Below are 22,118 nucleotides of genomic sequence, written 5' to 3' on the forward strand. Positions count from 1 at the left end.
GTTGGATTTGAAGTATTTTCCATAAAATGTTTAATTCATTTCTTCTGCCACTCAGAAGACAGATTTTCACGCTAGGTGGAGATGGAACAGTCAGCTTTCACTCATTACCATGAATAAACTATTCTTTAGAAGAAAAGTTCAGGGGCTGGAATTAAAGAAGCGTGAACTGCTGCCAGGGTGTGAAGACTGAGCGAACAGAATTCAAAGGTGGATAATGAAGAAATGGTTCGGAGGCCACAGTCCCAAAATTGAGCTCGGCAGTCAAAGATGCTTTCATCAATGGTGGGACCTCATTGTGTTCTGGTCAATGCTGTAAGTGCTGCTTTTCTATCAAGTGGGTAATAGAAGGACAATCTGCTCCAAACAACTATTTCATTTCTATTTCCTGTTTCTAGAAGTTTCAACATTTTCACGTACCGGAACGTTGTAATTCTCTTGACTCCCTTCCCTTTGTGGTGGGTTTTTCAGTAATGTTTTCACTTTCCGGAATTTCCTTATAACCGGCGCATTTGTCAGTAAAATTGCCCAGATGGAAATCGCACAGACGGATACTGTTTGAGAGTTTCCTGAGTAAACAAATATGAACAAATGAAAACCGTGCATGAATGTTTGATGGTGCCCTCTGGGTCTGAAGCTCTGAATCCATGCTATATCTGTCAGGAGAATAGACAGAGCTGAGAGCTATCATAAAAATAAATTATATAACCCTTTTCTACAATTTTTTGGGGCAGAAAATTATGCTAGTTAGCTTGACAAAACCCAGTAGAGTCAACTGACAAAATTGGACACTACCATATTATCAATGGACTCATATTGATGTGCCAGGAGTGTATACCGATTAGAGTTTGCTGTAGGTCTTTTAGTGAACGTCCAATTAGAGATGGGGAAAAGATCACCTTATCGATATGAGGATTAAGGGAAGTCAAAGGATGCTTTCCATGGACTCCTGACATGGTATCCTGTGAGTGAACACGTGCCGTCTGTTGGATATTTGAACGTGCCGTGTCGTTTAACACACTTCTATCATCAGCTACAGTTCTATCATCTCTTCTCCACCTCGGGAGACAAGTGTGTTGACTCAAGGCACGATCTCCCAAAGACAGAACAAATACCACGTTCAATATACAGGCTGGAGTACAGACAGCCGGAGGCAGGCTGTCCTCAGAACGAGCACAAACAGATGGGTGCTGAGTGACTGGAGGGAGAGGTTGAGGTATTCCTCCTCCACAATCAAGGATAGGAAACCCGTCCTCGTTGACCCAAACGCCACTGAACCAGCCCAGCAGCTGGTCGCTGGTAAATGTGCTCTTCAGGTGTTTTAAAATATGTTTCCTTGTTTGGTGAATGATACCTGATCATTCCTGTGAAGGTCAAAGCTCCTCATTAAGCGAGCTGGCACCAATGTAGTTCGATGTTCACACCCCCGAAAGTCAAATATGTTTATGCCACGTGTGGAGATCAAACTGTTGTACCCTTTGTTGCCAGGACTATGCCCAAGCCCAAGAGTTTGTTTGACGCTGATGCAGGAATCAGTTGTAGGGAGCTCCAAACGATTATTGAAATGCCTTCCCATAGCCCAAGGCTTGTTAGACAGTTCCTTCTAATGTTTTGATGTCGCAGGCAGCATGGCTCATCCTTGGAAGAAATTAACACTTCGTTCCTCACTTAGCAACATGATGCAACAGGGTTCCTCAGAAGAATCCTTTCACATGTATGACTTACACTGTAAGAAATGTTGTAATCTAAGCGTCTTAATGTTAGGATGTTCAAGACAAAGAATAAAACATACACGCACCTACTGTATTGTACACTCACACACACACACACTGTACCCCCCCCCCCCCCTTCCACACACACACACACGCACACACATATACACAGATTTAAGACCTTCATTCCTGCACATTATTTATAAGGGTGTGTTAGTATCTGCTGTAAGGAAGGGGGGGTACCCTGGAGAGGAGGCCTGCTTTGAGGCCTGCTTTGAGGCCTGCTTTGAGGCCTGCTTTGAGGCCTGCTTTGAGGCCTGCTTTGAGGCCTGCTTTGAGGCCTGCTTTGCTATGAGGCGTCAGCTGGCTGCCACACTCGAGGGACTTGCTGCTGTTCACATCTGCGTCTAACTTTGAATGTGAACCTTCCGTTGCTTCTGTGAGGCCGTGTGGGAGGATGAGGTCCCGATCAGGCCGATCAATATGCAGTTTGATAACACTGAGAAGTTTTCGCCCAAAGGAGGCCCATTGGCGACAGCCACCTCTGTGTACAGTATGACATCATTCAGGCCATCTCATTCTGGCCTGATGACATGATGGACGTGTGGTGCCCTGGTGTTTTGATTGCCTCAGCTGGTTCCCCCGCCTTCTCCTCTCCCGCGTCCCACTCACAGTCGACCCCCCCGCCCCCCCCACACACACACACGCACACACACAGTTTCATCCAGAACTCATTGTTCACATCTGCAGAGCTCCACTTTGACAACCCCGAAGAACAAAATTCTGAGCTTCGTTAGGAAAGCCTGACAGTCTAATGATACACTAGTGCACCATAGCCTGTAATCAGGGCTCAACCAGCAGCACGTGCTTTGATTGGTGCTGGGAGAAAGCCCCACCTTTGTACTGACACTAGCATCTGTGCAATGGGACAACAATCACAGTCTGAATATGCAGATGTGCAGTGGATACCAACTTCTGGCAGTGGAACGTAGGGGGAAGGTTATGTTCTTTACGCAGTGGGATTTGTTTGCTGTTGGCTGCAACGCACTTCAGTTACCAATGGATATGTCACTGTCAGCAAAGCCTGTATCCTTGGAGGTTCGATTTAAAAATTGAGATGGCAAAGAAAATGAACAGTCTTGACTAAAACCTCACAGAGTCCCTTTAAAGAGGTTGGAGCCGATGGAGGTCTGCTGTAAGTAACTGTCACATGTCTGGTATTATCCCGGAGGGTACCCGACTCCATCTGTTGCTCTGACGAATCCCTCTGTAAACATGGCCAGGGCCCAAATATGACGCCAACGAAATGTATTCAACACCAACTGCTCTCTGGAGAAACCCCCCTTCCTCTGCGCTGCCCCGGTTGTTTCCATAGAAGCGAGCCTGAAGTGAAGCGAAGGTTCGGGCAACATGTTGATCTATCAGGAGGAGGGAGGAAAGCCAAGACAGGACATGGCCAATTTAAAGCCTGTATCAGAAATCTTCGCACGTTTCGCTTTGGAACAGGAAATGAAGCAGCAACACAAGCCAAAGTTATGATTCACAAGCTGTACCACTCAAGCTTGTAGAGATGGAGAAGACAAGTCCTGAGATATGCTCTGCAAGCTGTTATTGATGGTGAAGCCAATAGCCCTTTGCCCTTTGGCCGATTGACACAGGCCAAGTAAATTGCACATCCTGTCATAATACATTGTCAAGCAAAAGTGAAATGTAAACTCTGATTGACGGCATCAACTGAAAAAAAAAGAATATGACAAAAATCCCTTTTAGAGCTAAGGGCCATTACATTCAGTTACTTAGCAACTAGACAAGAAAGTCAGGGCTGACTGATTTAGATAACACATTTATCCGGGCCCATGACACGCACACACACACTATTTACATGGTGGAAATCCTTCTTTGAATTGATTCCTATAAAACAGCTAAGGGCCAAAATATACAGCCACATCAGGTTTCTGATTGATGAGAAAAAGTATTGTTTTTGCTTGAACTTGAGGACAAACAGTACAGAGCACATAACACAATGTCTGCGTAGAGGGCGGTGAGATGGTTGCTTAACCCTTGTGTTCTCCTCGGGTCGTTCTGACCCATCAGTCATTGTGACCCACCGTCGTATTGCGACAACTTTACCGCATACAAAAACAAAGTGAAGCATTTTCTTTTAACCGTCGGGCTGTCTCAGACCCCCCACATTGCGAAGGTTAAAAGAAAAGTATTTTTATTTGGTTTTGTATTGGGTAAAATTGGGTAAACACAATGATGGTTCGTTATGAACCTTTGGGTCATGTGACCCGAAGGCAGCACGAGGGTTAACCAAATGATGTGTGAGGTGACAGTCATGAGGAGTCTTCGGCAAATATGTAAGGACATTTAAGGAATATTTTACGACAGTGAATATTTACCATACGAATTTGCATACAGTCAAAACCGACAGTACTCTGTATTGACTTGAGGAACCAACAGCAGGCTACAGTATGGTCGTTTTTCTCGTTTCAAGTTAATATAATATAAGAGCGGAGGAGGACATCGCAGAGTGAGGGAACAGACATCCGAAACATAATGAGAAGAATCGTTCACAGTGACTGCAGACGCACTTGCTGAAAAAAAGAAGCGGGGGCCAAATCACAAGGTCCATGACCCACCCGGATAGTAATGTCTGAAATTACACGGACAACTGTAACTGCTATTGAACTGCTGGACACCTGTTGATGAGAGACGAGACCTTGTGTTTCTGCCTCAATTATCTCTGAAGAGAAAGGCTCCTGTAATAGATGTTTAGTCAGTCTCTTCCATCCTTCACATTACTGCGAGCGGTCCCCTGGGCACGGTTGGCTCTGACACAGGCCTCATGCCATTAACATTCCATAGCTACCTCCGTGCTCGCTAACTAGGACCGCCGTGTGTCAGACAGGATATAACCTCAGTACATTAGTCTCACAGGAAATGCATGCTGGGGGAAATTGGAGAAATGGTCTCGGAGGAATTAAACAGGTCCACGGTGAGACTGAATTGTTTTGGCCGTGTTGACAACATGCTCGCCAGGTGTGAACTTCTGTTAGGCTCACTGGTACACAGAGGTAACCAAGATCAATAACCCAAACACTTTACCAGAACCGTAGAGCTAATGGATCAAATATCACATGAAGGGGTCTCTATTAGCTTGCGCAATAAATGCATATGTGCTAGCAAACAGTTCTCCACAACTATCATCAAGCCCCGGCTGGGTGTAGTTCAGTGGTCGAGCATTTGCCTGCAGATGGAGGGGTGTGTGTTCAAACCCCACGCTGGATGTTGCTTTGGAAAAGCTTCAAAGCTGAATCAATCCATTCTTTTACGTACAATACACTTTCTGAACATCTCTGTGTGAACAGCCTTGGACGCACAACTCTGCCGCACTCAGGTGTGTGGGCGTCTCAGTCATAAATATTCTGCTGTTGTTTCCAAAGAAACCGGCAAGCGCCAGACTTGATGATAATGATGATGGAGCCGCAACAATCAAAACCTGCTCCCCAAAATTGATTGCATTGCGCCCGTTTCACGAGCATTCCAGTCTGATGACTTTACAGGCTTTTTAGTCTGCGCAAGACCCTCCGCTTCATTTCATCGCTGTGATATTACCCCGATCGCTCGCTGACAGTCATCAGAATGCAGTGCTCGATCAATGAAGGTATGAATCATGCCCTGCTTAATGGATGTTCTTGGGCGATCTCCAACGTCACTCTCAGTTGCGTCCTACTGATCCCCGTGCCTCAGTCCCTGCTGGCTGGGGGCGTAGGTGTCGAGATGGAGACACAATGAGCCGGTCCTGTACTCTGCCCATTAGTCTGGCACTGTCCCTAGACGTCCTCGGACCCCAAAGCTCTCAGTGTCACCTCCTTATCATAATAATGTCCCTCGGTGTGTTTCAGCTCTGCCAAATGAGGACAGCTTGAAAGTATGTGAGCGTGCGTGGACGCTTTCAGCAGAGCTATTACCACACATTACCGGACCGGGTTCTGGCTTTTCAAACACGGTGGAGTGGAGGAAAGGACAGCGGTGTGTGTGTGTGTGTGTATGTGTGTGTGTGTGTATGTGTGTGTGTGTGTATGTGTGTGTGTACGTGTGCAGGTACACACCTGCGAGCCCTGGATCATAGAAGGAGATGAAGAGGCTGTGCGTTTTTCTGGGAGGGGACATTAGGAGGGATGGGGGTCCATGCGGTTGGTGTCGGCGGTGTTGACTTTCATTAGTGAACCATGGGTCGTTCCATCCACATGACAAACAGAGAGATGAGAGAGAGACACTCCAAAGCCACGCTATGCACCAAGGAACGGAAGGATGGATGCAGAGGGACAGAAAGAGAGAGATAGCAGGAGAGTGAAGTTACAAACAATGAATGTAGACTACTTTTTACCACAGTAAACTTACCATTCAATGGTGCCGTACATTGTGGTAATCTAAACGTGGTTCTGTATGACCCAATAATTCCGTTCCAGCTTGTTATGATTATCTTCCCTTACCTTCTGGGAATGTGGGAACATGTGGTGGGTAAACAATGAAACAAGATGTTAAAAAAGTATTATAAAAAGATAACTTGTGAAATGATTTGCTACAGCCAGAGGGAAAATTACAATTGTGTTCGAGTCTGTTGCTATGGCAATTAATATTTTTGACGCACTCATACCGTTCTCCCGTTCTCAAATATTTCTACTATTCTTTTCCCATTCCTTTCCTAGCTTTACAGCTAACAATTAGCTGCTACCTTAGGTCTGGAGAACTTGTAAACGTTCAAGGACTTGAAAGAAAAGCTCTCAAATGGCTGAAATGGACCAGGCAAGGGTACTTTGGGAAGTGAGAGATGGTACTTCTGTGGAACAGAAGACAGCTAGCCCGGGTGAATCCAAAATGAGCCCCGGCCACTGGTCCAGCTGGTGGGCTGTACACAGTCTTCCCCTAAAGAGTGAGTCGGCCCTGGTACATCAAAGAGGGGCAGTGAGACAGGGGGCCCTATGGTGGCCTTGACAGACTGGCATTTGTGGACAGGACCATATGAGCTGTATTTAGTAGTGCACTCATCCGCTTTGACTGTGCTGGCAGGGCTTCACACAGAGAGGTGTGAACAGGAAGCAAAGAGAGACAACTTTCTGGTATGATGGCATGGAAAGATGACACACAGATGGATGGCCACATCAGAATGAGATACTCTAGACTCATAGACAGGAAATGTAGGTACTATTATATTAGGCAGCAACATGCCTTAAAGGGAGATGGCCTCTGCTCTCTGTTGTGCCTGCTGGAGAAGTGGCAATAAAATGGCCGTCTTAAATTATTCACTTCAATTCACCTTTTGTAGGTGCATGACTGGTTCCGAGTGGTCTTCATCTATTTCTTCTCTACTTTATACAGACATACACTCTTTTCACACTTTCTCCCTCTCCTTTTCACACACACACATGCACACGCACACGCACGCACACGCACACGCACACGCACACACACACACACACACACACACACACACACACACACACACACACACACACACACACACACACACACACACAGTGAGTTGAATATGAATGCACAGTACTCCAACAAGCTTTTGCATTTCACAAACATTTATTGTTTTTGTTGCTACATGACACAAAAAGATATGATCTGACACTCAACCAAATACAAAATGCAATTTTTGTCTAAAGAATAATCACCTACTGTATTATAAATGTCAGTCTCTGCAAGAGATCCCATACCAGTATTCATAAAACTGGATTATACCATTATCCTTTGACAATAGGAATCCAAATGTGCCCCAATCAGAAATTCAGGATAGACTTAGCTGTCAAACTGGTTTGGTAAAAACTTTACAGCAAAAACACAATTAGGTTTACAGTGAGAGTTTTTTTTCAAAGCCAGCTAGAGCCCAAGTATAAAATGTCAGAATATTATAATTTCTCCATGATATTCTCTTTTAATAGTTTATTCAATTGAAGATGACTTTGCATAAACGCAGATGTCTTCGGGGGTTTTGAAGAAACCAAAAATATGCCTCTTCATGGTGATTGATGGAGATATCTGAAGACAGACATCCCCTCCTATCACCACGACACCACTTCCGTAGGATCACGGAGATGGAGGGTCATCAGCAGGTTGGGTTTCCCACCATTTGCAAGTATCGACGCAGAAACATTTCAGGCAACATTTAAACAGACATAAACTAAGAAAGGAAACTACATTCTCTTTTGGGTAAAAAAACCCCAGACACAGACGTAAACACAGAGAACCCACAATCCATAGAATAAATAGCTTGATTATATGAAATTGTTCCATTATAATGTTCTAATCCTAAATGTGCAATCTTGTCAGGGATCTCACTCCATGACACGCTTTTTCTGAAACACAATAACAAGCCGAGCAACAGAAATTGAGCAAAAAGACCCATCAATTATATACAACAAACTGTAGCTCCATTTAATTTAGCAGCAAATAGCAGTAATACCAGACAGAGAAAACATATGGAGGCCCAGAAGACAGTTTGTTTTGTTGAAGCTTCATTATGGTCTTCTGATAATTGAGTTAAGCCACAAGGGTGGCGCATCCCAAAGTTAGATTGAAAAACAAGATGAGGCTAACGTTTTTTTATGGCTGTTGCTCCCATGGGCAACAGATGAAGAGAGGTGCAGATGAGGTAGGAGGGGCTTGTCTGACATGCCCATTGATTCGACTTTATTTTCAATTTCCTATTGAAAATACAAACCAGACCTTAAACAGAGAACTACTAATGACTTTCAGCTGGACCGATGAACTAAAAAAAATAATTTAAAGGTAATGGACATTACTACCAGGGTCCTTAAATATTTTGTGCAAATCCTCAAAAAGCAAGAACAAGCAATAACTCACAACAAATATTTCCAAATGTGAGGTGCTGCTACAAAATTGGAGGGCTGAGACAGGGCATGATAAAGTGAACAGATTGCACATAAATGAGGTAAACCATGAGAAAAAGAGAGGAACAGAAAGATAAACTGAGAGAGAGGGGAAGCGAGAGGGAGGAAGAGAGAGAGAGAGAGAAAGAGAGAAAGAGAGAGGGAGGGAGGGGGAGAGAGAAAGAGAGAGGGAGAGAGAAAGAGAGAGGGAGAAAAGTATATGGAGCCCAGGCATAGAGCTCTACAGACACTAAACCCACACTGAGCAGTTGATGGAGAGACGGCCCGGAGAGGAATTCACTCCCATTTCGTGTCATGACTGAAGATGAAGGGGGGGGTCTGGTGATGGAGTGAGACTGTAGGTGGAGTGGGAGGGTCTGTGGTGAGTGGGGTGTGTGGGGGGTGTGGGGAGGGTATGTTGGCAGGGCTCTGTGGGTGAGGGAGGGGGGGGGTTGAAGAAATACTGCCACAGTCACAGCTACTCGAGCTTACTGCTCACGTGCGCAGCAGTGTTTCATTCTCCTGCTATTCACGTTAAGACGTTACGACGTTAAGATTCAAACTGGTGTCACTTCGGAGAAGTCTGAAAATGTTCACTACGTTTTATGACTGGAATACCAATGCCCATACACAAAAGGTAAAAAACACTGAGGTTTGTAAGGGGGCCATTCATTTTCCTGTGTAGCAACACTGTGGCTGAATAACTTAGACCACGTCAGTTTAAAGCTGCGGGCGGACATTGTGGAAAAGCCAAGCTGTGTTATCATGCTTGGGGCCAGGATTATCCTCTTCGTTGAGCATTAAATGAGACAGCTGGAGACAGAAAGGGTCCATCTATTTGTAATCAATTTTATGATGAAGAGGCTACGAGACACGCACCCCAGGAGAGGATTACTAAACACCTCTGTTGATCAGCCATTCAGTGGAGGATTTGTACCAATCTACACCGGAGGGAAATAGCATTGGCCATGCTCTGACTGGTGGAGAAGGGATACAAAGCAGGAAGAACAGCTCAAGTCGAGAAGAAGTCAAGCCTGAAGGGTAACTATGCATGGAACATCCTGAGTTCTGAAGTACTTTGTAGCCAGAACAAACACAGAGCTTAGGAGGAACAGCAGTTCACTTAAGGTACAACAGACAATCAGAACGCATGGATGAATTTGGAACTTTACACTGACTTGACAACAGTTGAAATGGTCCGTGGAACACTTGACTTTTTATATTATATATATATATATTTTTATATATACAGTATATTTCAATGTTTACCATGGAACTTCAAGTCAAATGCATGTTACAGTTACTCGTTAGAGATACCTATATGTGTTCAAGCGACAGTTGACGTTTTTCTTCGGTTTCAGCTAGTTCTTGAGGACAATCACCAGAGAAACTGGAATAGTGACAAATGTCCCATCTGAGCACTGAAATACTGTATTGAGGATCCAGTATTTTGTCTGTGGTGTTTCCCATAGTAAGGCTGTAGCAGGCACACTGTTTGGAGCTGTCTCCTAAATCTGTGGTTGGAACATGACCTTACCACCAATGCTACAGCTTGGCTCTCCTAAACTGCCAAGTGATGAAATCATAAATATAGACTTACAGTAATCATCAATAAAACATTTTTGCACGCAGCTGAAAAAGCCAGTAGCTCGCAAATCAAAGAGCACATAAATAAGCAACAGATAAAACCCAATTTATATTCAAAGGATTCAATGAGGCGCTTTAACCTCTGGATTTTTCAGACACAAGAAAAAATTGAATTAAATACGGCAGCATTCGTGTGGCATTCGCCACGTCACCTTGGAAACCACGGCCTATATTATGTCCAGCTCCGTCACCCTTTTAGTCACTCCAACCATACCATTCCCTCACCCACCTCTGCCTTTGAACCCCCAGCTGCCCCCACTCCCTCCCCCCTCCCCCTCCCCCCTCGCCCTCACCCCCCCCCCCCCCCCCCACAACCCAAACCCCCCCGCGTCCGTCCTCCCGCCTCACTGGCCGGCGGTGCTCACTGTGGTGTAGCTGAACCGGGACACGGAGACGGCCATGGTCTGCGTGGCGTCGTCCTCCCCGTCCCGGCCCATGCGCCGGCCCCGCCCCCGGCCGCACCTCCTTCCGCAGCAGCGCGGCGCCGGCCCGCGAGGGCAGCAGCGTGCGAAGGTGGCGAGCAGCGCCTTGCGGAAGCGCGTGTTCATGAAGCAGTAGATGATGGGGTTGACGCAGGCCGAGGAGTAGGACAGCAGGTGGATGAAGGAGATGGGCGCCCCCGAGAGGGCTCTTTGGGCGGAGTTCAGGTCGAAGGCCTTCCACGTGTTGGCGGTGTACAGGGGCATCCAGCAGAGGAAGAACAGCACCACGATGACGATCAGCATGCGGATCACACGCTTCTTGGCCACCAGCTTGGCCTCCGAGGTGTTGGTGCGAGGGCGCTCGGCCTTCGCCTTAGACGAGGCGCCCGCGCCGCCGTTGGTGGCGGCGGTGAGGGTGGAGAGCTCCACCGCCGGCGGCTGCTTGGCGACCTGGATGTAGCAACCGTCGTCGTCCTCGTTCCCGTTGGCGACCGAGGAGTTGTTGTTGTTGGCGCAGTTCTTCAGGCCTGTGGAGCGGGTGTGTTTGTGTGAAAAGCGTCATCAAAAAAGCAACTATTCTCATCGACGGTGCCTCTTTTTGCGCGGCACCACAGTAGCTGTACACAAGGAAATGATTGGATCTATATCTCACCCATTGCCTCTCGGTTCTGTCCCAGCTCAAACTGAATCCCCCGATACAGCTCTCTGGAGATCAGACCGTAGGCAACGATCATCACCAGCCCGGGGATGAAAAACAGGATAAACAGAAGTAGCATGTACCTGAGGAGGACCGGGAGTAAAAAATACATTTAAAATAAATTAAAAAAAGATTAATAGAAAACCCCCACAAAGCAGTGACTTTGATCTTACTGGCTTTTTATAGCCGTTCTTTATCTTTTGATCACCACGCAGGATTCCACCGTTTAAAACAATGAAAGACGCTCCCTGTCGTGTAACCCTGGCGACATTATGGGTATTAGTGGACACATGAGAGGTGCGAGGAGAGGAAGACTTCTGTGATATTCTAATGGCTGTGTGGGTGTCCTTCTGAACGCCTTCCTCGCCGCCCCTTTCATCTCCCGGCACCCTTTAGCAGTTAGGGAGCCTCTTACTAACAGCCTCTCATCCCAAATTCTTTTCATCCTGCGGAGCATTTGATGGCGTCGCTAATTCCGCTGACTAAATGTAGCAACAGGAAGTGGTACACAGACAGAATGGAAACCCCAGTGAGGTCTGGAGGGGTCTTTTGATCCAGATCATGACTGGCGTCAGCAGTAGGCTCCGAGGGGCTGAGGGGCATGTGTCAAACACAGGAGCGAGCGTTCGCAGAGTGACAACATTATTTCCGCTTCTTTGAATGCGGATAATAACACTGGGTGCAGTATACGACATGAAAGCCGCACTCAGAGAGGACGGCCATCCACTTCGCTGTGATTTGCCGAAGAAAAACCCGTCTAAGAGACAGAGAGAGGCAGCTGAAAGTCATCATGCAGTATCGACCCGGGATCAAACAACAAACCGTTCATGGTTTCTTTGAAGGCCAACTCTATTTTCCAATCCCACTAATTAACTGGACTTCAGCATGTCTCCAATGTCTTGTTCCCTCTCTCTCTCTTTCTCTCTCCCTGACTCTTCCTTCGTGTATTGCAGTGGGTTTGACAGACAGTGCCCTGACAGCAAAGTCTTCGAAGTGTAGCCCTTGACCTGAAAAGGAAGAATATAGAGAGGAGAAAGGTCTACACTGCTTCCAAGAAGATTCCTCTGAGAGTATCCATCTTGGTTTAATTGCTCTGGTCCTCCATCTCACAGTAGTTTATATAATGGAAATATAAATGTTATGGAAAGTCCAATGTGGCCAAAACTAACTAACCGGAGCAGACCTTTCCTGATAAAAGAGGGTCCGTAATTGGAAACATAAAGGACTGGGAGGTGGGAAAAGGGTGTTCCTCATTTCAGACTTTAGTAAAGTCCTTAGAGGAGAATTCTCTTACAAACTCCATTGCCTCAAACCACACAGGCAATCCAATCGAACACAACTCGTTTCCAAACACTCCATAGATGTACCTGAGGGAATAATTAATATAAACGGGGAATACATCTTCAATGAATTGGACATCAATAGGCCAAATACATGGAACACAAATCATTGAAAACCATATTGGCTCCAATTAGAGTGCACAGCAGCAAAGCTTTGGCACAAGCTATAACAGAAGAAAGCAGCCATTCAACAAGAAACAAGGACCCTGAAGGTCTTCCCTCACCATGCCTGCTCCACCTCTTCACTGGGCCAGGTCAGACGGCACATGTGGCCCATGGTCCGGTCCGCCTTGGGGAACGCCCTGAGGACGCTGAAGACTGGATAGGGCACCATGATGACCAGCGACAGGGCCCAGGTGGCGGCGATGACCCGGTAGGCGTGGGAACGGGTCTGCCAGGAGCGGGACTTGAGGGGATTGCAGATGGCGCTGTAGCGCTCGATAGCGATGGCCACCAGGCTGAAGGTGGAGATACTGACGGATATCCCTGAGGAGGAAAAGAGGGAGGAGGAGGATGTTAGCGCTGGATAAAGTCAATACACAGAAAATTAAAGAAACAACGGTGTCAGCAGTGGTCCAATCCTTCTGGGTGTTTGAGACGCACTACTTCCTATCTCACACTGAAGTGGGGGGTTGGAATGTGTCTCTCCACCTCATCATCAAGTCCAGTCATGGAATGGGGATTCGTTTTGAACACATGGATATTCAAACGCTGTAAGAGAGCTCCATTCTTTCACTCTGTGCTGGATCTCTGTTTTTATTCAAACCTCGAAAACCTAGTCCGACTGTGTTTGACTGAAAATCCCCCAGCCAAGCCTGTGTTTACACAATATGAATATGCATGATCTGCGGTGTGCAAGCGCCTTCAATGAGCAGTCTCGTAGGAAGTCATTTACGGAGACAAATAACGTTAATAAAATGCATACCTGGGCTCGACAAGCAGCCATTACCCACAACACACCACTCCAATGAAATCACCTTGCTAATCCTCTCTACTCTACAAAATCCACAACCTCAATCCCTAGCCCACTATCAGGAACACACACACCGGTTCACATGAATTGGTATTCTTTGCAGTAGAAAACATTTGATTCTTGAGAAACAGACAGAAAAATTAAGTCGTCCGGGGCTTGAGTTATCACGTATTTCTAAGAGCTTTCCCCAATTCACTGCAGTGTTCTACTTAAACAACAGCAGTGCTACAGTCTTCATACACAAATCTCCCTTTTCCCTCGTAAAGTTCTCTCAAAAACATTGTTTTTAGCTCCAGACATCCGCCAGTGTAGAAAACCCTCCCTCATGGGATCACCCCTTGTAAAATGCCCTTCGACTTCATAGAGATTGTGCTGCTTCCAAAATGTTTTCCATCTCCCTACACTGGACCTTCCCTTATTGTCAAGTGGGTTTGAATGTCAGGAAGCCTTGAGTACAAAAGGGCAGAGGATCGAGGGAAGGCTGCCCTGTATCTACTTCAGTATTGGCATGCTGCCTGCTCTTGTTGTGCCGTCGCAGTGCCCGAGTGGAAGACAACAGCAATGCCTCAAATCTTGCTGAAGGTCAGCCAACTAAACCTCATCATTCAAGATACATTCCCTCTCGAGAAATCCTTCCGAATCTATTCCGTCCCCCATTAATTCTTCTCCCATAGATTATACAGAGTGTGTGAAAAAGAACAACAGACACAGCGGTTTTATCTTTCCTTTTCCGTGAGTTGGCTGAAAATTACATTGGAGTTCAAGAGAGCAGTGGAGCTTGCGAAGTTGAAGCACTTTGCTTGCTGCTTAGACTCCTCTGAGAGCAAAGACTGACAGTTTCCTTGCAGTTGTACTCCATTGGCAAGCATACATTAAAGTCCACTTCCGTAGTACTCGTGAAAGGAAGGTGGTATGTGACTGGACGGAGTAACAATGATCTTAGAGGAATCAGTCAGACAGTCATATGCCCAGCGAGCACGAACACACACACTAAATAATAGATCCAAAAACAATGGCCTACACAAATATCTACTGGCTACAGCGTAGCTGGCTGGTGGTGTAATGGTCAGACAACAATTGATGACTTTGCTCAGGCTACGCACCAAAATCGATTGTCGAGGAGAGTCATAATGGTCCTGTGCATTGATTGGTTTGGCCTGATCGCCAAAGGGCTTCTATTTTAGAGATGAAATGAAGCTTAAGGGTCCAACTGCTCATAAGATGAAAGCGGTGAACAGAATCCAAACACCGCAGACATACACTGCTCTAGACAGAATCCTTAATTGGGAAACATGTAGCAAATCCCTGGAAAATACGAGATGACTGATTCTGTGATACTCTCACAAGGGTTGGATAGTGAATCTCTTTGTTCTCTTTCCTTAATCTCTCCAACAACGTCTATTTCTTTCTTTCTTTCTTTCTCTCACACTCTCTCCCTCTCTCTCTCCCTCTCTTCCATCCTCACTTTCCCGCCCTATGTGCTCTTCCTCACAGCTAACAGTAAACACAGAACCGAACCCTCGACCGCGGCCTCGCAAACCGCACACGCCCCGCACCCCACGACGCGGAGGGGGAACCAAAACCCCCGATCTTACCCATGAAGTAGGTGACGATCTTGCACATGGCGGCTCCGAAGATGAAGTCCTCCAGGATGTTGGGGATGAGGGTGAAGGGCATGCAGAAGACGGCCATCATCAGGTCGCTGAGCGCCAGCGACAGCAGGAAGCAGTTGGTGACGGTGCGCATGCGCTTGTTCAGGACCAGGACGTAGATGATGAGCAGGTTCCCGAAGACGCTCAGCAGAAAGATGAGGGAGTAGAGGAAGATCCGCATCTCTGAGAAATGGGGGGAGGGTGGGGGGAGTGGGGGGAGATAGAGAAGGATGGAGAGACAGAGTGGCGGTTGGGGGAAAGGGGGGGAGGGGAACGGGACCCCCCCCCCCCAAAAAAAAGGGACATTTGTTAATCAAGCAGCTTCGTGAAAAGGAAAACAGAGTCAACGTGGCCTCATGGCCGGGGGGGGGGGGGGGGGGGGGCACAATCAGCCGCGGTGTCCGCGCTCGTCAGCAGCGAGATGAGCGTCACCGTGGGAGACGGCCGTGGGGCCCCCGGAGGATGCTCCGGCACCGCTGTCGCAGCATCCGGCTTTGAGGCTGCGAGGATGTGACGGGACAGGGTCATCGCTGGCCATGTGCCGAGCTGCTGGGACAGGGGGATTAAGAGAAGGGATGAGCACGGAGACATGGCTCCCAAGGTCAACGCCGGGTTCAACCCTCATCCGCGATCCCACTCGTTCTGTCATCCGTCCACTGCCATCCTCTGAACCATTGAGCCACTAACAAGGGCTAGCTCCTTGGAGAAGCCCTGAGAGGTTTGGGGTTTGTTGGGGCCTCCCAACTTCGGGCTGAGACATATTGGGAATCCGCCATGGTGAGGTTTGTTGGCAGTAAGCCAAACACGTTGTAATTGCTAATCTATCTAATTCTAGACTTCGAGCTATAACTCAGGCAAATTGTAACGACAAAGTAGAACATACCAATATTGCCCGCATTGTTATTCTAGTCAGGGAACGACGTCAGTGGGAAAAAACAAATACTTTCTCCTGAGGATCCATCTCTCAGCAACCCCTCGCATGTCTAATTAGACACATTTTTCAAGTGCTGACTTCTGTTCTTGTTTTAAAGCAATCCATCCATGGGTGAGAACTGTCATTGGATTAGTCTAGACAGAACTGGCCAAAATAAACAAACAAAAAACACCAATGTGATTGGTGGAATTGTGTCGAGCACTACACAGTGATGCATGACCCTGCCAAAAAACTGGTCATTAATTGTGCTTGAAAAAGGACATAGATGACGCTGAGGGCATAAATCAAGCCAATTAGTCTAGCAGAGGTGTCAACTGCTTGGGGCTATCGTTGGCCCTGTGGCATACCTTCTGGTCTGATTATCAGTTTCAAATCTGGTTATCAGTTTCTGGTCTACTTATCCGTTTTGGTCTTCTTAAACATTTTTGAAGTTTCTTGATATGTCCTTAATGTACTTATATACCCAAGGTTTCTTGTCAACGATCAATAAATACATTTGTGAACAGGCAGTTATGTTTAAGGGACTACATGTACATGTTTGCAGGAGACTCAACGTGATCCTTTGATTGCTCAACAGCAGGAACGGATCCTTGACTTGCGGTTTGTTGTACGTCGCAGTGGGACAAGTACAGCGGAACAGTGCCTTGCTGTATTTCACTTTTCTTCAATCAATTTTACACAATAACAGAAAGCAATCTAATCCCGTTTCCATTTCTCCCCCCCTGGTCCATTTTAGGAGGCCTTCATGACATGAACCGTATCAGAGAGCAACGGTTGATACTGCAGGGAGGATGTCTACGACTGACGCAGACACCCACAGCAGCACGGCAGCTTTGCATCACCAGGGGCACCTAATGGCTTTCTTTTTTCTATTCCGAGTCGAAGACCATTACACACCTGTGCTCACTGCACCTTCTAATTACTGTCAACTACCTATTGCTGCATTCTGATTACCCAACTTCACCAGTAACAATCTTTTCTAGGATAAATCGAAGGGTTAAGTATACGTTGCTGGACTGCGAGGGAAATGCTGTCACGCACACATGTGCATCTGACGCTGAAGACATTCTGTCATCCAAATATAGCTATTCTACCCATCCTGATGGCGTACTTTGATAATCAGCCCATCTAGGGCATAGGATAGTCACGTCAGAGGATGGGTGTGCCTCCCAATAAAAATGATATACACAAAAATCCAGATTGCATTGTAGATATCATCGCCATGTACTCCATTTCATTATTGTGCAGCTCAGGGCTTCTGTGGTACAGAGAAAAAGCTGCATTCCGCTCGCCAGTCCTCTCCAACAGCCTGAGGACAATCACTTTCCATTTATTTGAGATAGAAGGGGCTTTATCTGTGGCTTTATGAGATCAGAAAGAGGATCTCTTATCTGACACCAACAGACAGGGTACACAATTCCTTCAGATATCCCTATTACTGCTCGAATCAAAGTAAAACAAGTCAAAGTTCAGTTGAAGACGGCTGGAGATCTCTATTTTACTCATGCTTCAGTGTACGTTTAGGGCTACCATGACAACAATAACATGAATAAATGCAATAATTTGGTATCGAAGATGATGATGATGGTTGGACAGGGTGACGGCGAGGGGCATTCTTTGGTTGTTGCACATTTTGATGATTGCGTTGGTGCTGATGATTAGATGAAAATATAAAAACGGTGACAATGAGGAGTACAGTGATATTCATGTGCAGAAATGGTGACGATGCAGCCATTCCTGTCAGAGTAATGGTCACTTCCAAAGGGTTGTCAACGCCATGGAAATGTTGCAGTGTCACCCAAAAAGAAAGAAATATAGAGAGATAGACAAACTGATACTGACAGAGATAGAAATACAGTAAAACAAAAGTGCTGAGTGAAAGAGAGAATGGTACTGTAGTTATGAACACAGTGACTGAGAGAGAGAGAGAGAGAGAGAGAGAGAGAGAGAGAGAGAGAGAGAGAGAGAGAGAGAGAGAGAGAGAGAGAGAGAGAGAGAGAGAGAGAGAGAGAGAGAGAAAGAGAGAGAGAGAGAATGGTACTGTAGTTATGAACACAGTGACTGAGAGAGAGAGAGAGAGAGAGAGAGAGATGAGAGAGAGAGAGAGAGAGAGAGAGAGAGAGAGAGAGAGAGAGAGAGACAGATTGAGATAGGGATGAAGAGAACGGAGGCACTAACTCTTTGAATTCAAGTGAATTATTCAGGACGGGTCTCAATTCGAATACTGTTCCAGCAGCAATTACACGGACAGCCCGCCAACTTTCTTACACAGTATATTTCATCCTGTCATACTGGGGCTTTTTAATACCATTTTGTCAGACTGTGCAGAAGCCAGGGCAGCACCTTGATGAGGTACTCAGTTGCTATTGCCAAATGCAAAATGTCTATCCATTGATAGATGGGCTGCCTAATCCTGTTTCTGGAGAGCGACCAACCTCGGGATTTTAACTCCAACACAAATGTAGCGCGACAATTCTAATAATTACCTGCTTCATAAACTAAATTAGGTTAGTTACTGAGTTGGGACGAAACGCCCAAAGGAGGGTAGCTTCCCAGGAACAGGCAACCACAGCCCTGCTCACACTTCACATAAAACAATTACACTAACCAGTTCTGGGTAATAGAACCAATGCGCACTCTAGAATATTGCCGTAACAAAACCGAGATCCAACCAAAGTCAAACTACGACTTTGAAATATGCACCCCTTTTCTTTTTCTCCATCCATAACAGTATTATTGCTTCATGATCCGTGGTAAGCGTTTAGACCCTGTGGTTTCTTGGGACGCCCAAGATCTAATCTTAACAAACAACCACAGTCCCCGCAGAGCTGGAATCTCATCAAACGAAAAACACGATGAATGCATCCACCTGCGCTGCAAACTAGACTGCTTGTGTACGCGTGAATAAGCCTACCTTTCTGCAGCGGAGTTGGGGATCTTAAAACAACAGACGCATTGCTACAGGTGGTGTTGGTAACTTCCAGGCTCATGTTTAAGGATGAGTTGCTCTGTTCTCGTAGACAGTCCAGGAATTCAAGCACACTGTCATTCGACGTTTGTGAAGCCATTGTTGTTTGATAATGAATTGAAACGATATTAGGTTTGAAGTCCAAAACCTTTTTACAATCTTCGTTTTAAGGTGCAAATGAAAGAAAGTCAACTAAAACATAATGAATATTTGCACGTACAGTTGCAGATTAACAAAATAGGCAGAAAAAGGCCGGTCCATTTATAATGTGAAAAATAATTAAACCCATGAGTGGCATCCAGAGCGCACTGGCAACACTTTCAGTGACTTGCTCTCTGATGGTAAAGAGGAGGTAAGCTATTGCATTTACACTCCCCCCCCCACCCCCCCCCCCCCCCCCCCCTCTCTCCTCCTCTCTCTCTCTCTCTCTCTCTCTCTCTCTCTCTCTCTCTCTCTCTCTCTCTCTCTCTCTCTCTCTCTCTCTCTCTCTCTCTCTCTCTCTCTCTCTCTCTCTCTCTCTCTCTCTCTCTCTCTCTCTCTCTATCCCTCCCTCCCTCCCTCACTCACTCCCTCACTCTCTCACACACACATGCATGTGCACACTCTTTAGTCAGTATGTTTTAGCATGGGAACTAGGAGACACAATGCCACCCAGTGGTAAAATGGGAAAGTGGGAAACAGTATCATGGTATCATCAGTCCAAGTCCTCACTGTTACTGTCATTTTGTACTCTATAGTCATTTTTACTACAGCTACTGTATTCATTTTTCAAGACAACTGATGACAAAGGATGTGTCAGTCACAACACTGTGACTTGGGACTAGTCAGTGGCCAGAATGGACTGAAACAGGCCATGTTCAGGCCCAGACAGACTGAAGCACAGAGTCTGTGTGGTGTCTGTCTGGGTCGAAGAGTGCCCCATAGGCTGAGAGTTTCCCTTCATCAGAGGGAATTAGCTCCCATCTCTAATCTATCTACTTTCCTGTTCAAAGCTGAAGAGGTGTGTTGTGGACTTTCCTCCATGGCTCTACAGTGGATGGAGTTTCAAATTGTTGGTTGTAAATACACACACACACACACACACACACACACACACACGTACATTCAAAAGCACTCCTGTAGAGATTATGATTAGGTTATGGCTATTAATATTTACAGTGAACAAAGTTTACAAAGTTGTCGAATACTTTCATGAAAAAATGATTATTTATTGACATTTTATGACATTTCAGTTATTTAAACATATAATTGAAAGGCAGAGTAGAAAAGACACACTCCCCCCAAAACATTTCCCCCAAAATTATCCAAAAAGTTTACATTGATATCAGCATCACCAATCAAACAACATTCACATAATCCTCATCAATGCCAGTGGGCAAGTCAGTTTCTACTGCCCTCTCAATGTTAGCTGGATTGTCTTCAGGAGTTCCACATACAGCCTGCAAGGCAGTGCTCTCCAGTGGTGGGACAGGGGCACTACAGGTTTTACCTGCAGGTCACAGACACGTTGAGGATTGTAAGTGCTATTCCACTAGATTTAATGGCAAGACAAAACAACATAAATAAACGTAAGTGGTGTGTTACATTACAAATGAAACCCTAAACAAGTGTTCTGCAAATGGATAAGATATTTTGCAAAACATACACAATTGGACTACAGCAATCCTGATTTACTAATGGAGCTGTTTTAGGTAACCCACTGTAAGGCATCTATTCAGGGTTTATTCATAAATAGAGGTGCTGGTAGGAGTTTGCTTTGGTTGAGAGATAAAATATGAGACTTTATAGTAATACTGTACTGTACCTTTATCCCTCAGTGCCCAACACCCAAACAGAACCATGCAGACCACAGTGAGTGCCGTGAATAAGACTATCCGTGCAACGTGCGCTATGTCATGGAGTATTTCTGAGGGAACAGACAAAGCAGAGTCAAAACAGTTTAATTTAACCGTCTCAGGTGTGGGTTTTTTTTGAGTCGCTGCAGAAGTGAACGGGACACTCAATCCTCAGGTCCTCTCCAGATGAAGCGCTCATAACTGTATTCCGAAGTACTCTAATCTCTCGACATTCAGCTTCTTGTCCTGGAAATCATTTTTATAAATGGTAATAAATCCCATACACTGTATGATCATGGAATTCCTCTCAGTTTTTGGGTACAAGAACGGATATTTCAACTCATTACCTAAAACATTTGCTGACCACCCTTCAATAGATCTAGGGATAATTAATTTCTAAATGTACTTCCAATACACCTGTGTAGCAAATACTTTAACTAATCCAAGCCTACTTCCTTACCAATAATTAACTTTAAGGAAAGATCTAAACCGTTGTAGTTTGACAAAGTTACGTTTAACGAGCTTGAGTAAAAAGAGCCTTGAAGTATAAAAAAATATATATTTGTACCTTTAGTTTTCATACCCAAATGAAGAAGCATGATCCCAATGAAGAATTTACCAAGATAATTATTGAACATGACTACAGTTATAGTACCTGTTGTTTGCATGTGAGAGTGAAAGAGTGACAGGCACAATGACACAAAGGCATGGACTGTTCTTCAGACGGATGTGGTTAGTCAAAAAGCAGATGAAGGTCTTATATATTAGGGACAGTGCTACTTCATTTACGTCTGCTAAATTGATATTGATGATTATTACAAATTCCATTTTTGTCAACCGCTACAATTATGTAAAGACTTCGGTATAGGTTGTTAGGAAGAGTTGGTTCACCTCACCTGTTCAAGTGTTCTTTCTGTCACTATATTGAGGATATTAATAAATAAGGTAATATAAAGTAAGACTTATTGATTATACCTATTATACTTATACTGCACCGATTATAATTAACTTATGCAAATACTACCATCTCACCAACAAT

General features: G+C 45.5%; 1 protein-coding gene and 1 long non-coding RNA gene across 3 annotated transcripts; both read right to left on the bottom strand.

Annotated features, from left to right (window-relative positions):
* Positions 1-10,581: 10,581 nt before the first annotated feature.
* cckbra (cholecystokinin B receptor a) lies at positions 10,582-19,562 on the bottom strand. 2 transcript variants are annotated; one of them, XM_062446818.1, is made up of 5 exons: positions 19,191-19,562; positions 15,286-15,525; positions 12,942-13,203; positions 11,333-11,460; positions 10,582-11,207 (listed from the first exon to the last, which is right to left on the bottom strand). In XM_062446818.1, exons 1-5 carry the CDS (start codon positions 19,342-19,344, stop codon positions 10,603-10,605), a joined length of 1,389 nt encoding a protein of 462 aa, XP_062302802.1. In that variant the 5' UTR covers positions 19,345-19,562; the 3' UTR covers positions 10,582-10,602. The 2 variants fall into 2 exon arrangements, with proteins under 2 accessions (XP_062302802.1, XP_062302803.1); XM_062446819.1 differs by lacking the exon at positions 19,191-19,562 and adding an exon at positions 18,980-19,171.
* Positions 19,563-20,589: 1,027 nt separating this feature from the next.
* Positions 20,590-21,754, bottom strand: LOC134007136 (uncharacterized). Its single transcript, XR_009928011.1, has 3 exons — positions 21,648-21,754; positions 21,049-21,150; positions 20,590-20,733 (listed from the first exon to the last, which is right to left on the bottom strand). It is a non-coding gene; the product is annotated as an uncharacterized LOC134007136 (long non-coding RNA).
* Between the last annotated feature and the right edge of the window lie 364 nt (positions 21,755-22,118).

The sequence above is a fragment of the Osmerus eperlanus genome, chromosome 21 (assembly GCF_963692335.1).
Source record: "Osmerus eperlanus chromosome 21, fOsmEpe2.1, whole genome shotgun sequence".
NCBI classification, from domain to species: domain Eukaryota; kingdom Metazoa; phylum Chordata; class Actinopteri; order Osmeriformes; family Osmeridae; genus Osmerus; species Osmerus eperlanus.